Source organism: Sinocyclocheilus grahami, unplaced genomic scaffold (genome assembly GCF_001515645.1).
Source record: "Sinocyclocheilus grahami isolate Dianchi unplaced genomic scaffold, SAMN03320097.WGS_v1.1 scaffold43.1, whole genome shotgun sequence".
In the NCBI taxonomy this organism is placed as follows: domain Eukaryota; kingdom Metazoa; phylum Chordata; class Actinopteri; order Cypriniformes; family Cyprinidae; genus Sinocyclocheilus; species Sinocyclocheilus grahami.
The window spans coordinates 1,857,202-1,874,686 of record NW_015505222.1 but is presented as its reverse complement, the minus strand read 5'-3'; the positions used below and the strand labels follow the sequence as shown (position 1 = coordinate 1,874,686).

Genomic DNA, 17,485 nt, shown 5'->3' with positions numbered 1-17,485 from the left:
GATTCAAAATTCACAAACTCGTGATTCCATTCACAATTCACAAACTCGCGATTCCATTCACAATTCACAAACTCGCGATTCCATTCACAATTCACAAACTCACGATTCCATTCAAAATTCACAAACTCACGATTCCATTCAAAATTCACAAACTCGCGATTCCATTCACAATTCACAAACTCGCGATTCCATTCACAATTCACAAACTCGCGATTCCATTCACAATTCACAAACTCGCGATTCCATTCACAATTCACAAACTCGCGATTCCATTCACAATTCACAAGCTTGCAATTCAATTAACAAGCTTGCAATTCAAATCACAAACTTGCAATTTAATTCACAAACTTGCAAATTCGATTCAATTCCGATCTCAATTGGTTATAATAGCATTATAATAACTTAAATAACGTAAAAGACATAATTATATTTCTACTCTAGATTGTTGTTTAAAATATAAACATTTAAATGGTGGCTGTCATGAAAACTTGGATTTGTTACATACATGAAATATGGAAGAAAGGTTTAAGGAAAAATGATATGTAATATATTGCATATATTTAGTAATTCTTGGAATCAATATCAGTTCATCAAAATGAGAATCGATTAAACAATCCTTTTTCAACACGGCCCTATTATAAATGCAAAACCATTATAAAATCCATATATATTGATTACGATACTTAAATGGAGCTTTTGTGATGCTTGAATCCCCCGGGGACTAATTGCAGTGAAAATGAAGACCAACATATGGGGTTTGAAGGCATAAGTGACAACAGAACTGTCATTTTTGGGGGTAATTACTCCTTTAAAGCACCTCTGGGATTTGTAATTCTGCAGTCCTGACCGTGAAGGCAAATACTCTGCACTACAAGAGTGTGTTTTTCCAGCATCTAAAAGAGTGAGAGAACTGTACAGTAATGAAGCGGATCTGTGTGAGAAGAACAGCACAGCTGTAAAGGAGAGAGACGAATAAACCCATGACAATCCCATCTCTCTCTCCGTCTGTCGGTTCCTGGCTCTCCTCTCGCTCCGCATTACGTAATGTCATCTGACAGCCTAAGCACTTCATGATCACATGACCACAGCTGGGAAAGCGAGAGTGATTTTCTCATGCACTACCGCCGCATAAATCCACTCTCCCTCTTTCTGTCCTTCAGCCTCTGTAACGGTCTTATTTCCCACTTTTATCTAGTTCTAGCCTCTTCGATTTATTTTCCATGCACACACACATACACACAGAGACTAGGCTCGCTGGATTTCTCTGTATTGCCGCTCACTTGCATCAGAACGTGACCTCGATGGCAGGGCGTCCGTTAAATACGGCTCATTAACCACAGACATGAATGTACACAAACAGACACATAACCAAAACAATCATGTGATGAGTCTCTAATATTAAACCATTAAATTTAGCTTATTAAGTTTAACAGAGGATAGCAGTTAAAAAAGGCGTACTTCCCGTCTAGTCTGTCTCATATTACACACCAACAAACTACTCAAAGACAGTCTTAAGGGTTATTGTCATTAATTAAACTAAAAAGTGTTACTTAATTTTATTACTTAAACTTTAAGGCTTTAAGGCAACACTTTACATTTTCATTTAGTTGAACTTCAAGTACTAACATTACAAAAACAAAACAAAAAAACTCCCCAGCACAACAAAATTATTAAAACTTAAAACAACTTAGCTAAAATTAAAGTCAAAACCAAAAATCTAAAAAATTAAATCGAATTCAAAATGTTAACAAACACCATCCACCATTTGTAAATTGAACACATCTAGCTTCCAATGTCATCCGCTTCCAGCTATTGTTAGCTGTACAAAACAACTCGCTTTTCTGATTGATATTGCAAACTGGTGTTCTTACCATATTATTTTACCATATTATTCTTAATTATAAACACACTGGTTTGTCGCACAAACAGTTTTACAGTACTTTGTTATTCATGGTTATTTCCCTACAGCAGAGAATGAATCAGAAGTCTCACACGTTCACAGAAAACAGCTTACTTCAGCGATGAAAAATAAGGTGGATAGTAGTATATCAATAATACTAAAATAACACTGGACATAGTACACAAAAATGGTCAAATATCACAAATATCACAATCTGATTGGCTTGCTTTTATTCCAATAAGTCTCTCAGGCAAGTCACTTTAGTCTGCAGCCTTTCATATGATTGTGCCTTTAAGCTCAAATTCTCAGGGTAATCTGGCTAATTCATATGTGCATTCTTAAGTAAATAAAAATATTATTAAATATTACTTTTAACTGCAAGATGGGACTTTTATTTCTACAGCTGCGATATTGTATGTAATGTTGCCTCTAACAAAAAGGTGATTGGCTCTTTTAAAGGGTTAGTTCAATCAAAAAAATTCAATTCTGTCATTAATTACTCACCCTTGTGTCGTTCTAAACCCGTAAGACCTCCGTTCATCTTCGGAACACAAATTAAGATATTTTTGATGAATTCTGAGAGCTCTCTGGCTCTCCCATTGACAGCAATGTAATTACCACGATCAAGGTCCAGAAATGTAGCAAGGAGATCGGTAAAATAATCCATGTCACATCATGGGTTCAACCGTAATTTTACGAAGCTACAAGAATACTTTTTGTACGCAAAGAAAACAAAAATAACGACTTTATTCAACCATTCTTCTCCTCCGCGTCACCCTGGTGCCATTTTGGAGAGTATCCACTGAACGTAAACAGCGTATGCTGTTCTGTGTCAGCTACGTTTTCTATGTCGTTTACGCTTTGATTTGAACGAAAACAACGTATCCGTGTGGTTCAGTTGACACAGAACAGCATACGCTGTTGGCATTCAGTGGATACTCTCTAAAATGGCGCCAGGGTGACGCGGAAGAGAAGAATTGTTGAAAAAAGTCATTATTTTTGTTTTCTTTTCATCGCTTCATAAAATTACGGTTTGAACCCCTGATGTGACATGGACTATTTTACCGATCTCCTTGCTGCGTTAATTTGTGTTCCGAAGATGAACGGAGGTCTTACGGGTTTAGAACGACATGAGGGTGAGTAATTAATGACAGAATTTCCATTTTTGGGAGAACTATCCCTTTAACTGTAGGTGGGACTACTGCCGCCATATTAAGCATTATGGTTACACCCATTCATATACAGGTATGTACTAGAAGGCCAACCTCCACTTCTACACAGGGAGTGATTCAGGATACAAAACTACATATTTTCAAAAACTGACTAAATAAGCTCCAAGGTGGACCAGACTTGATACTAACTGTCACAAGACTGGCTATGCAAGACTTCAGCCCATATTGTAGTGCAGAAAAAAACTGAAACGATGTGACAAGGAACTGTGAACTTAATCGCATTCTTTTAAAGGGGTCATATGATGCTTTTTTAAAGATCATTATTTAGTGTATTTGGTGTAACAGAATATGTTGACATGCTTTAATGTTCAAAAAACACATTATTTTTCAAATACTGTACATTACTGTAGGTCCTCTATGCCCCGCCTCTCTCAAACGCTTCGTTTTCGACAAAGTCCCTCCTTTCGACAAGCGCAGTCTGCTCTGATTGGCCAGCTGACCCAGTGCATTGTGATTGGCCGAACACCGCAAGCACTCGTTGGAAATGTAACTCCCCTTACCATAATCGCGAGCTTCATCTTTCAAAATAAATGTAAAGACAGTAAATAATGTCATTAGTTTTACCATCAGTTCAAGCCCGAAAGGGGAACAGAGTCGTGTGACAGACACAGTGATGAAGCTGGTATGTGTTTGCAGTACACAAGCCACGGTTAAGACAGCTGACTCCACTGTGATGTGACCCTGTCTGTCTGTCTGTCAATAACAAAACATTAACTGATTCAGAAGTGCCAGATTGTCATAGCAAAGTCAGAATTACCAAATGCAGCAATTCAAAATGCATTGCTGTTCTGTTGTAAGTGATCTTAAAGATTCCTAAATGCATCTACTTTCGGAAGGCCAAATAAAGTGCTTTTGCTTTCGCCTAGAAACACACAGCGTCTCCCTGACATGCTGCTTCAACACTAACTGCGGTTACTGAAACCACGCCTTCTTTTTTTGCGTGCACATTTGGGCTACATTATGCAAATATTTCCACATAGTGAGGTAGATATGTGGGGGCGTGTTAGAACGAGCCGTTTAAGGGGGCGTGGCAGAGTCTTAACTTTGATAAAGAATATCTCCTTGGTTTTGAGACTTAAGTCTTTGCAACTTCAGGGACCTTATCTATGCACAGTAACACTCCAAAGAGTGTTACTGTGTTAGTGTACATCAGCTTGTAACACTCCAAAGAGAAAGGAAAACTTGAAATCGCATCATATGACCCCTTTAAGCAATTATTCACTTGATAATGGAGGTTTAAGTGCATCTCAGATGGCTAGATTGATAGATGAATGTAGCTGGACTGCAGTAAAGTCTACCTGGTTGGTGGTTTCTCGAAATCCACATCCAGGCATCTCTCGTAGGAGCCGATGAAGATCTCCAACCAGAGTTTCAGGTAGTCCGGGTCCTTCTATGGGTTTCAGAGAACAGGAAAACAACAAAGAAAAAGGACAGTGTTAATCATGGAGAGAATCAAAGTGACTTGAGTCGCATTCAGATACACTGTATTATCAGTTCACGCATTCCCTGGGAATCGAAACCTTGACCTTATCATTGAGCTACAGGAATGCTTTCAGTTAGATAGTTATGTTTCTAAGGTGTGTCCAAATGTTTTAGTTTCATCGGGTGGATAATATCAGGTGCAACACGAGACACCTGACTACTAACAAACTGGCCTGACCACATTCCTACAGGAATCGCAAAGCACATACACATTTCAGCATTCCTGAAGACAGACGAGCTTGACCTAGAACAACGCTCCTTAGAAATATCCACACACAAACCCTTTCACCCAGATTACCACATGCAGAATTAAATCTCGATCAATAGCAATCTGATGAGCTGGCAGCGCGAGTTCATGAAACATGTGACGCTGTAATTGACGTGGCTGGAGTGTATCACGACTCAATGCGGCTGTTTGTGTGGTCAATGTTTAAGCTGTACTACACTCAGACATCCAGAACAGGAAATCATGCTCAAAAATTCCTCTCGGTGAGATCATCAGAACAGAGCCATGCACGTCCACAGCAAAAAACAACTGACCACTAGGAGATATGGACAACACAACACCAAAAGGAGTGTGTTTTGGACTTTTCCAAACACAAAAAAACAAGTAGAATGTGTTTATGCATGTGTATGTGTGTGTGTGGAAAAGAAAAGGCCCATTCATTTGGGATCCAGCGGCAAGACACATGTCTACTGAGGTCTAGATCTGGCCAAAGGTGGCACACCCTGTTTATTTAGAGATCTCGCCACAGAATGGGCACTGCCTTGCTCCTGATGCCGTTTCCAACTGGAAGGGTGTGGGGCGAGTCGGTCGCATCCACCTACTCATGCATGTCAAGTTCCCAATTAAACGATTAAGTGGTTCTTCTTCTAAAACTGGTAAACATTAACTTTAAGTAGCCTTTTTTATATTGCACACCCTGGGGGAAATGATTTTGTTGTAACCTGAATGACTCCTGCATAATAATTTAGTAACTTGTCTTGTTTGTTCATGTCAAATTGGCGTGGCTTTTGTGTAGGATTTAAGTATCTGATAAATGACTAGTACTTAGTACTAACAGTCCTATTCTGAGGGTTTATTTCAGATATGGTTATGTATAGACACAGAAAACCGGCAGAGATTGGCTAATGCTGCGCGTATGACCTACAGCCACAACACTGAGCTCACTCTAATCACATGGGCCAGACATTCTGTCCATTTGACACGCCATAATAATTTGTCTTCAAGTATGCAGCATATTCTCTCTCCTGTGATCATTTCCAAATCTGTTATCCTCTCTTTCAAGAAATAGGCTACTGCTGCTTAAATGTAATGTTGTCAGTCTCCACAGAGAATAACGCTGCCTTTCCCCTTGATTTGTAAAAACAAATGAAACATGCATTTACAAGCCAAGCCGACAAGTATTTAAACTCGTCTTGCTGTCTGCTGTCTACACAGGCAGAGCCTTCTAAGGCAGTGTTGTGTTAGCATGGTTGCGAAGCTAACAACATGATACTTTAATAGTCCTAAAACTCAGAAACATTTTTTAACTTCTGGTTCCATCATCCCAAAATAAATGTTTTTTATGAACAGATTTCAACATAACTGCCTGAAATATGGTCTGTGGTTAAAACAAGCTCAAAATAATGTTTAAATTCTATGACATAAAATACATCATTAATACTCCATTCATGTTTTTTTAAGCTTTTTGTGTCTTGAAAAAGATGGTTGCTAACAAATGGCTAAATGGGACTACAGAGGCTGTCAGGGACATTAAACGGCATCGCACTAAACAGGTACAGTAAAGTCTTTACTCACTTTGTGAGTAACGCATTCTTGCAAACTATTTTAACTCAAACTTTCCAGGTTGTAGATTTTTTATAAAAATTTAAAGAGTTGTTGGAAGCATAATGGTGGTGACATTGAAGTCACATGACAGTGGTGTAGTTAATTTACGGCCTTTTTAACTGTTTACTTCCAGCAATTGCTCAAAAGTTTACATACTCCTTATACAAAATGTTAATAATTTTAAAGGGGTCATATGATGCTATTTAAATTTTTCCTTTCTCTTTGGAGTGTTACAAGCTCTTGGTGCATAAAGAAGATCTGTAAAGTTGCAAAGACTAAAGTCTCAAATCCAAAGAGATATTCTTTATAAAAGTTAAGTCAACCATGCCTACCTAAAACGGCTCGTTCTAACACGTCCCCACATATCTACATCACTATGTGGGAAGATTTGCATAACACCGCCCAAATGTTCACGCAAAGAAAGAAGGCGTAACTTTTATTCTCGCTGTAGTATTGTTGTTGCCACCACCGCCATGTCGTGAAAGCACTGTGTGTTTCGTTGTGAAAGCGAAACTACTTTGTTTGGTCTTCCAAAAGAGGACGATATCCGCTTCCTCATGCCTGGAGCTGATCCGTGCTGGTCGCTGAGGGAATACATCAACTTTGCGCTGTGGATCGCCGGATCGGCTTTCACCGTGGACGAAGCGGAGTCCAGCCCGGGGTCGTCACATGTGGTTGCCGCAAGCCCTCCGGACGCTCCTTCGTCGAATCCGCCGGCCGCGCCGTTCTCAAGCCCACCGGCCTCTGCTCACTCAAGCCGGCCTCTGCTCACTCAAGCCAGCCTCCGCTCACTCAAGACCGCCGTGTGTGAAGCTTTGTGAAAGCGAAACTACTTTGTTTGGTCTTCCAAAAGAGGACACGACTAGAAATCAGTGGTTAAGTTGTATTTACAACACTGTTCCAGAACAGTTAAACCCAAATATTCAGATGTGTCCAGCGCATTTTATGGAGGACTGTTTCCTGATCCTGGTAGAGTAGACTACAATGCCGGCTGTTCTGACTCACAGACTGGAAGTACGTTTTTATATTTAAAGAATTTGCCACTGATGATTCAAATGTGAGTTTTGAGCAGTGTAGAGTAGCACTTGTTGTTTGTCGTTTCTCCAATCACAAATGCAGACATGGTTTTATGTGTACGCGGCACGATGCAACACAACGCATAAAAAGACAGTATAAGTCATTACATTCCATAATTATGTCCCCACTGGATGCTACAAATGCCTCGTTTATAATGGGTTTTAATGTTTTTGTCTCATAGCTCCGGCCTGACAGGGCATCATCACAATATGGTAAGGGGCGTAACATTTCCGTCACACGCTTGAGGTATTCGGCCAATCATAACGCACTGGATAGCTGGCCAATCAGAGCACACCTCGCTTTTCAGACCGATGAGCTTTGTAAAAATCGACGCGTTTCAGAAAGGCGGGGCATAGAGGAGAAACAATAATGTACAGTATGTGGAAAATAATGTGTTTTTTTAACCTTAAACCGCATAAACACAGTTCATTACACCAAATACACAAAATAATGTTTTTTTTAGCAGCATCATATGACCCCTTTAACAAAATAAGAGGGATCAGGAAAATTGCATTGTCCTGAATAAGCTATTTCACATAACAGATGTTTACATTTACTCCACAAGACAAAATAATAACTGAATTCATAAAATGTATTTGAACATGTTTCATGTTTATTTGTTTTAATTTGAATCTTAATACTGTATGACGTTACCTGGATGATCCATGACAGTTTTGATATTTTGTGATAGTTGTTTATGAGTCCTGAGCCATTGAACTGCCAACATTTCTCCAAAAAAATCCTCCAGGTCCTGCACATTCTTTGGTTTTCCAGCATCTTCAGCATATTTGACCCCATTCCAACAATTACTGTACAATTGTAAGATCCATCTTTTCACACTGAGGACAATTGAGGAGCTCATATACAACTACTTCAAAAGGTGAACACATTTACTAAGGCAACCTGATGCATTAAGAGCCAGTATTGAGATTCAAGGGTATGTAAACTTTTGAATGGTGTTATATGGAGTTATTATTTGGTTTTGTGGAGTAAATGTAAACTTATGTTATGTGAAATCTTATTCAGGACAGGACTAAAATAAATAAATAAAATTAATTTTCTTCTTATTTTGTTAAAATGATTGACATTTTGCATTTCGCAAGAGGTATGTAAAAATTCAGCTGTGTTCATAAAAGTTTATCTTGATGAAAAAAACATGTAAGAATCATAAACTTTTGTTGGTGATAGAACTTACTCTTCAATAATTCAAAAGCTAAAGGAAAATACTACTGGCTTTTAGTTGAGGGAACCAGGATGAACTTTTAGGTTGGCCAACAAAATAACATCAACCCTGTAGAAGTCTGACATAAAAAAAATTGCTACATATTAAAAAAAAAAAAATCCTTTAGTATACTATAAAATAATATAAACTTAGTATATTATTACTGATCGTGTTGCAATGCATTTTGGAGTGAGTTTCTCCACGAATTATGCATATTGGATGAATTTATCAGAAACCAGGTCGAACAATTATGATGCTTACTGCTTACAGCCTTCATGTCGAGGATGTGCCTATGATGCTTTAAAATGCAGTCTTGGTGGGCAGTGCAATAGCTTCTGGAACAAAGCTACTATTTCAAAGTATAAGCATTACACCTACATATCAACCTCCATGTTTTAGCATGAGACGAGAGCCTATGCTACCTATCCGAAGTTATATCCTTCAACAAATTCACAGGAATTACAGGCAATGCATAACTTACACAAAATGCATAACTCTTTAATAAAAATAAAAGCTACTCTGAAAGATGAGAAATTATTTTCTGTAGCAATCAACAGCACGCCAGTACACAAACATTGGCTTAAATATAAGAGGAAATATTCTTTTAAATCCGATCTGACTTGATGTCATTTGAACAGACGGTCTCTGCGTTTATTCTCTCTCGTCTAATATCGGAGTTGTGCATTTCAGTAGTCAAGTAATCCTTCACAACAGGAACTCGAGTTCCTGCGAGGATCGGATAGGGACTGTTGCCATGGTGAGGAAAGACGGTATTTGTGAGTGAGACGGCACAGGCCTGCACAACACTTTCCAGTTGCTCGCTCTCTCTCACTTTAACACATTTTCCTCTTTCTCACCCCACTATCTCAGTTTTCTTACTTCTCTCTCACACTAAATTTTGCATCCTGCTGTCCTCATCTCCTCTCGCTCTCTCATGTGTGCATGTAAGTCCTGCCGTGCCCTCTGAACCTGCAAACCAGACGAGATGGCGAAAGAGAAAGGACAACAAGGCAAAAGAAAGCAGCTGAGATGATTTATGGAGCTCGCTAATGTCACGGTCTACAGATTCATTAACCTCTGTTTTATGAGCAACCACACAGGTGTGCAGAAGATGTTAGGACAACAACTGGGAAATCTGTCCTGGGCCCCGTGATGAAGGGGTCCCGAAAGTCCAAATCTGTTACTATATAGTACTAAACATCATTAAAGCCCCTAAAAATCATAGCTGTTACAATAAAAACGAATATTTGGGTAGTGCATTAACAAGTTTCTGATATATCTGCACGCCTGCCTTTCTGACACTAATGACTGGAGTAATGATGCTGCAAATTCAACTTTGCATCACAGGAATAAATTACGTTTTACAAAATGTTACAATAGAAATCAGTTCTTTTAAATTGTAATAATATTTCTGTTTTTACTGTATACTGGTGAGCATAATAGACTCATTAATATCATTAAAATCATGCTGACCCCAAACTTATGAATGGTAGTCTACATATTTTAAATGGACTCATTCATTTTAATTTGGGACAATTTAGCTAAAATTTAGCTTTGGTTAAAGACTTAAGTCATTTGAAATAAAAATTTAACAAAAATTTAATAATTCATTTTTGTTCGGTGCATATTGACATTTTTCAAACAGAGATCATAAACATAAATAGAGAATAGAGAAGGTCGTAAGTTGCTACAAATTAACCTAATGATCCAAAAAACACTGTAAAATAATTGTTTATACAAATTCTAAATCATATATTTGTTAGTAATTCATAATACTGTATATTTACATTTACATCTATATTCTTACTATATAAGTGTCCTATTACACCTTTCGAATAACTAATGAAAAATGTGGCAGAATTCAATTCAATTCTATTCTATTCTCAGAAGAAACATTACCAGACCCTTACCATGCGTTCACACCGCTGCCGGCGAGCAGCGGCGCGATGCGCCTTGGACAATGTCGGCGTCGAGGAGAGTTGAAATCAGGTCAACTTTATGATTATGAGCTATGACGGGGTTCGGCGGCAACCAATCGGAATGTAGAAGTCCTCCGCCTGAGAAGATTCCAGAGAACGCAGTCCTGTAAACTTTGGTTCCGACCACATTAGTTCCATTAGAGAGGTTGATCATTTGCTGTGGCGGATTTCCTAATAATAATGAATGTACACAGTACAAGATACAGTCAATTTCATTTCCACAGTGCACCTGTCAGTATATGACAGAATATGAACAGAGAGTGGATTACACTCACAAACAGAGGATTTCCTCATTGTCCCTCTTTAAACAGGACTAATGGATGAGTACTGTACATGTGTGTACATGTATAAATAGCACACAGCCATTTATAGCCATCACTGAAGGACAAGTCCTGATAACCACTGGTCTTAACCGGGTCAAAGGTCACCGCACAAGTAGCTCCGTTCCATTCACAAGACAACTGCTGCCGTCACACGCGTGTACAGTGACTCTGTGCATTCTATTATTATCTCAGAGTGTGTGTGTGTGTTAGGCTTGCTGCGATAGACGGTGCTACCGGTGTTAAGCTGCAACACCGGTTACGTCACTTGCCCACCGCGGCACCGACCCCCACTGTCGTTTAGATTTTTTATAACAATAAAAATCATTTAGTTCAGTAAAAGAACAGACACTACAATTAAAAACTGAACGCGGCTGCTCAATGCAGAGCGCCGAACGACCGTCGCCTGTTTGGCAATATTTTGGATTTTGAAAAGCCTGTTGACTTCTGCCGTTTATCTAAGCTGATTTTGGATGTTTTTTTTTAAACATTCGTTTCTTATTTAATTGGTTCCAAATTGTTTGCTGATTTTTACTTTATTTAAACTGTAATTTATTTATTTTATTTGACATTCATTTTGCTAATAAACGTTCTACGTTTCTTATTTATTTGGTTATATATTATACGTTTACTTATTTCCAGTTTTGTATACCTATTAAACTTTATGCAAGTTATTTGTTATTTTATATTAGGCATAGCCTGCCCTATAGCATGGTGTATTTTTATTTGTTTTGTTAATAAAAGTTCTATGTTTTATATATACGCTAAAGTGAGTTTGACGTTGTATTTTGTTGTTGCATTCAAGCGATTGACGCCGAACTGCCGTTAATTCGAAAGTGAAAGTAAAATGCGCATGGCGCTTTTAAGCTATTTAAAAGCAAAGGAAAGCGAGGCAAAGAGGGAAAATTCAAACAAACTAAAAACTAACAATTGCTTTACTCCTAATTGCCGCTATTTGAAAGTGAAAGTAAAATGGGCACACCGCTTTTACAAGCTATTTAAAAGCGAAGGAAAGCGAGGAAAAGAGGAAACGGCCGCCCCCCACGGAGATACCGGTATTGTCACACGTCGATTAACCGGTGGGAAAATTTCCTCACCGTCACAACCCTAGTATGTGTGTGTGTGTGTGGGACCACAACTGTAACCAGGAAACACAAAGTGCAGCATCTATTAAACCACTTGAGTAAACAGACCTTATAAAAAGGTCATTATGAAGGCCTCATTCAATCCGTCCGGTTCTTCCTTCAGTCATTTAGACATTTGTCCATCTGCCATTTTTGTCATTCAGAAAGACGTCACACTTGGTGGATGTTTCCATCTCAAAAACACATGAAATGCACCACAAAGATCATCTAACCCAATATGAACAATTGTTTTTATGGGGTTGTAATGTCATTTTATTACTTACAGGTGCTAGCTGCCAGTTTCATTACTGTCTGAAGTTCAGTGTTTTTCTCTCACAACCCAAAAGAAAATGACCACCAGACACTATTTGAATTACCTGCTGGTTTCTGACAAACAGGATCTAATTGAATCCCTGTCTGATCTATGCATTTACATGGAGGAACCAACGCGAAGAGAAACCAAACGCAGCAAGTCTTTGACCCTTTTGCCACATAAGGTACTTGTTAATAGTATGCCAAGTCAAATATTACAATAACTGTTGCTCATAAGTATTATTTGATGCATAATCACAACTGATCGAAAGTAACAGTAAAGACATTTTTAATGCTACAAAAGATTTCCATTTCAAATAAATGCTGTTCTTCTGAACTTTCGGTTCATCAAATAATTGTGATTTTAAGCAGCACAACTGCTTTCAACATTGACAATATAAAGAAATGCTTCTTGGCCATAACATTCTCAAATGAACAGCTATCTTAATTTCACAATATTACTCTTTTTACTGTATTTTTTGTCGAAGAAATGCAGACTCGGTGCGCATAAGACACTTCTTTAAAAAAGTGCACATGAAATTGGAGCTTTCTGAAACTTTAGAGATTGAACTAATTCTACCATAACATGAGCACACCATTGAGTTAGAAGGAGGGGCCTGAGTCATAAATAGAAACCAGTAAAAAGATGACCCTAGAAACCATTAGAGCACACATGTTTCCTAATGCATTAAAAAAAAAAACACTCAAAACACCTTAGCATCCACAAATTTTACACTTATGCTTTTGAAAAGAACTGAAATGAACTAACTATATAAATAATGCTGCCATTCATGGTGCATGAGATGACAGAACACCCCTGTAAATTAATTTCCATCAGAATGCATGGGCTTTTTGTTTTGTGACCTTGAGATGTAATGCGTGTCTGAACAGGGCTCGTCTTATTCATCATGATCTGATGGAAGCAAGCGGCATACGTTATTACTGAAAGGACAATACCTACTTCAGATACTGCGGAGCAGGAAACTGAAGTGTACAGAGGGCAAAGTTTTGCTGTGGCAACTTAACACAGGTGGTTAAACAGGAAAACCTCACTCAGAATCAAATACGAGCTCTCAATACAAGGCTAGAAGCTTCCCAGAACAACATTTCTCCAGTATGTGTTTGCTTTCTCCAGCACTGGGTTAGATTATTGATTTCCTCCGCGGCTATGTTCTCAATGTCTTTGTGAACAGGTAAACAGAACATACAGAGGCTGAGAAGGTTGGGAAATCATTTTGTCCGAGGAAACAAAAAGCCCAAGTCTGCCATCATGCATAAATGTAAATCTGACAGCCATAAACGCTATGATGATTAGGCTAGCGTGCTGAAGAGGAAATGAAGATCACAAACTGGTTAATGTATGAGCGCAGAAACCATAAACAAAAGCAAAGGTCATTCTTGCAGCAAACAAAACCAAACTGGACTTGCGACTCTCAGCTCATGACGGAAATGATGTCAAGGACGAGTTGGCAGGTTGAACGTTTCACTGAGAGAGAATCAAGACTTGATTAATAAGTATAACTGAAATAAAACTGTGTATCACACCACTTCGTGATGCTCTTTTATCATTTAAAACCTGATTGAACAGTAAAATGTGCACATGTTTAAGTCTTCCATTCCTTTTAGACCTAAATCTCAGGTTTTCTGCCACAACCCGAGGCTGATGTTCAGATTTGGCAGTCTTATTTTATCTGGCAGGTCATCTGGATCAGTCCTGCGTCCCTGCGGACGTCCGCGGCTCTGAGGGGCTCACGCTCTAATCGCTGTATAACGCTGACATAACAGACCCATAAGACACTGCTGACACTCGGGCAGAATATTCTCTCTTGTAGAAAGTATAACAGTCTGGAGAATGTGTTATTACATTTATTCTGGCTCATGATTACTGAGAATTATTTGGTGTTAAATGTCCTGAACCCGTCTCAACAAGGATCTGAGGGTAACCTAGCAGTTAAAGATCTGTACTGGCAACACAAAACACAAAGACAAGGAGTTTAAAGGAGTGTAAAGCGTGTTGTTGTGTTGAACTAGCTAAACGGTGCAACTAAAACTTACAAAACGTAAGACTGTTAAAAAAATAAATTAAAAAAATGTTTTTTTGAAGTGAATAAAACAAAGATTATTTATTGGAGTATTTATTACAAGAAAACGCTATTTCAGTTTTTCTAATTTAAAATGTCATGTTTAATTGAATGTTACTTGCCATTTCTTTGTAATTATTTGTGAAATTTACCAAAAAAAATTCTAAGTAATTTTTTTTTTTCAAGTAAATCATACACTAATTTTTTTTAGGGTAACTGAAATAATCAAATATAGATATTAGATGAAACACCAATGAAAACTGGAAATGCTGCCTTTGTAACTAATGGATAAAATAATTTTATTAAATAGTTCATAAAATAGTTTATAAAAAAACAGTATTAAAAATAACAGAACAAAATTACTACTATAAATGAAAATTACCAAAAATGACTACTAACTAAAATGACATTATAAAATATTGAAAAATTATAATATAAAAATAAAAGCAAAACATTAATTAATAGTATATAGATAATACCAAAACAACACTGCAGCTATATTACAAACACAATCTCTAGGGTGAAAAAAATAGAAGGGACATAAATTCCACATTTTAGAGGGGACATAAATTAGAAACACATTTTACTTACATAATTTGATTTATTTATATTTCAGGAATTGATCAGAAGGTGAAAATAATTTCTATATGACAGCTCCTTGGGGTGAAAACTAAAAAGATCTTGGTAACAAAACCCATTTCAGAGAAAGTCCCAATTAAAAAGCCTAAACCTGAAGACATGTAAGGCTCTTTAAAGCGTGTCATTTCTACAACACTAGCAAAAATGGAACTGCAAAAATAATGTTTTCAAACAGATTTCCTGAACACTCCCCCGATCTGTCATTGGTCGGTCAAACAAGTTAGCTCCACCCCAAACTCCCACTATTGGTTGAGTCAATGTTGACCAAACAAACGGAGCAATGTTTACACTTTTTGGGGAAACTGACATCTAAAGGTGTACTTATAGTTGTTCCTACATCTTGAACTGGGATAAGAAAGTTTTTTACATTAAACAAAAAATGGCACGCTGTACCTTTAAGACTTTTCTTTTTTTTTTGTAAAGCAGCATTATTTTCTCTTCATGAGATCTTTATGGGAAAACTCTTAAACACCCAAACGCATCTGTGGTTAATGGGGAAGTATAACCAAGAGACCATCTGTCTCTATGCGCTGAATTATCTTGGGTTGATTATCTTAAGCCAAGTCCGATTACGGGATGTTTAACATTAAACAAAAAATGGCACGCTGTACCTTTAAGACTTTTCTTTTTTTTTTTGTAAAGCAGCATTATTTTCTCTTCATGAGATCTTTATGGGAAAACTCTTAAACACCCAAACGCATCTGTGGTTAATGGGGAAGTATAACCAAGAGACCATCTGTCTCTGTGCGCTGAATTATCTCGGGTTGATTATCTTAAGCCAAGTCCGATTACGGGATGTCACAGATGGGGGTCGGTAGTATCTACAATCCCTCATCAATGAACACAACTGAAGCGGATCTCTCCAGAGGGCATCTCATGATGTCACGACATGCGTTCACATATAGAACACAGTGTACCAGCCACATGCACTGCGCAAGAAAGAAAGAAATTAAACTGCACTCCTCCTGTGCAAGGAGATTATTTGGCTGTGCTTAGTGATGCATTTGCTTGAGAAATTAAATGCATTAACTCTATGAAAGCGCATGTGCATTTACCTTATTGCAGTACAGCATCCAAACCTCATACAGTCTCTCGGTCGATGCCATTCTGCACCGCAAGCTGTGAGCATGTAGGCAGAAATCTTCCCGATTATATTACGGTCAGTATTCCCAAGCCTTCATGGTGTCAACATCCTGCCAAAAGGAGTTTGCCCAAATGCCACGTTCATTCGTGGATAGCAAATCCCACCAATGGGTGAATCGGAGTCCGTGTTAATCCAGGGTGACAGATCGTGTCATTTCCTCCGTGCACTGTGAAATCTCATCCATCATGTGAACGATACGAATCCCAGACGACTTGGAGCTTTTCGATATTCCAAAAATTCCTCTGTTCTTCCAAGCCCTGTCGACAAATACAGCACACATTAAAAACAGCCCTGGATTTCGATGCTGCACGAATGCATTGCAAATTCCAAAAACACATTTGCATGCCACAGATAACAGTAAACATGCAATGCATGACTTTGAGAGAAGGAAAAAATAGCCCAAAATAAACAGACACCCATGACATCATCCCAGGTCAACTCAACATCAGCCAACATTATATTTCAGCATTGAAATAGCATGTAAACTATATTTTAACTCTATAACTTGACAATATCAGTTCAGATATTTTCTGTGCATTTATTATTTATAAATGTCCAAGGACTTGCACATAGTAAGAGTTGATCTAGAACTCTGGGTGTTGAAATAATTAGTCAAAAATGACTAATTATTAGATTTAGATAGAAACTTACAACACAAGATAGAAAACATTCAACACTCAGACCAACAGCATTATCTTGACTCAAATATTTACTTCAGAAATAGATGTAACTCTTACGAATACCTCCTAACATCAACACGAATTGTGTTTTTTTTATATTCGTATTATAAAGATCAGATCATAATAACAAGCGGCAGCGGCATATACAATACTAATACTGTGCATGAATAGAAACTCACCTGCCTCAACAAAAGCAGCCCGTCGAAGCTCCCGACCCACAGCTCGTGCTCTGCTGAAGAATCCAGGAATGTTGCATGAACTGAAAGCGCCACTGACATTTAAAGCTTGTCGGTTTCAACCACCCAAACTAGCTTTTGACTCATTTAGTAACTAGATAAGCCTGACAGCCCGGATGCATGAGACGAATATCATCGCATTGGACTGGGACGGGCTCGTTACAAAGCCACGGCACGGGCTTGAGTCGCTTGAAGGTGTGTGCGTGCGTGTGTGTGTGTGTGTGTT

The 17,485-nt window shown here is 38.1% G+C and overlaps 1 protein-coding gene across 2 annotated transcripts in view; it reads right to left on the bottom strand.

Annotated features, from left to right (window-relative positions):
* nbeal1 (neurobeachin-like 1) overlaps positions 1–17,485 on the bottom strand; it is a 69,009-nt gene extending 51,524 nt beyond the window's left edge. For both annotated transcript variants that reach the window (XM_016268125.1, XM_016268126.1), the window contains exons 1-3: positions 17,203–17,485; positions 16,255–16,600; positions 4,431–4,522 (exon numbers count right to left, since the gene is read on the bottom strand). In XM_016268125.1, coding sequence (XP_016123611.1) covers positions 4,431–4,522; positions 16,255–16,305 — 143 coding nt within the window. In that variant the 5' untranslated portion in view covers positions 16,306–16,600; positions 17,203–17,485. The remainder of the gene's footprint in view (positions 1–4,430; positions 4,523–16,254; positions 16,601–17,202) is intronic.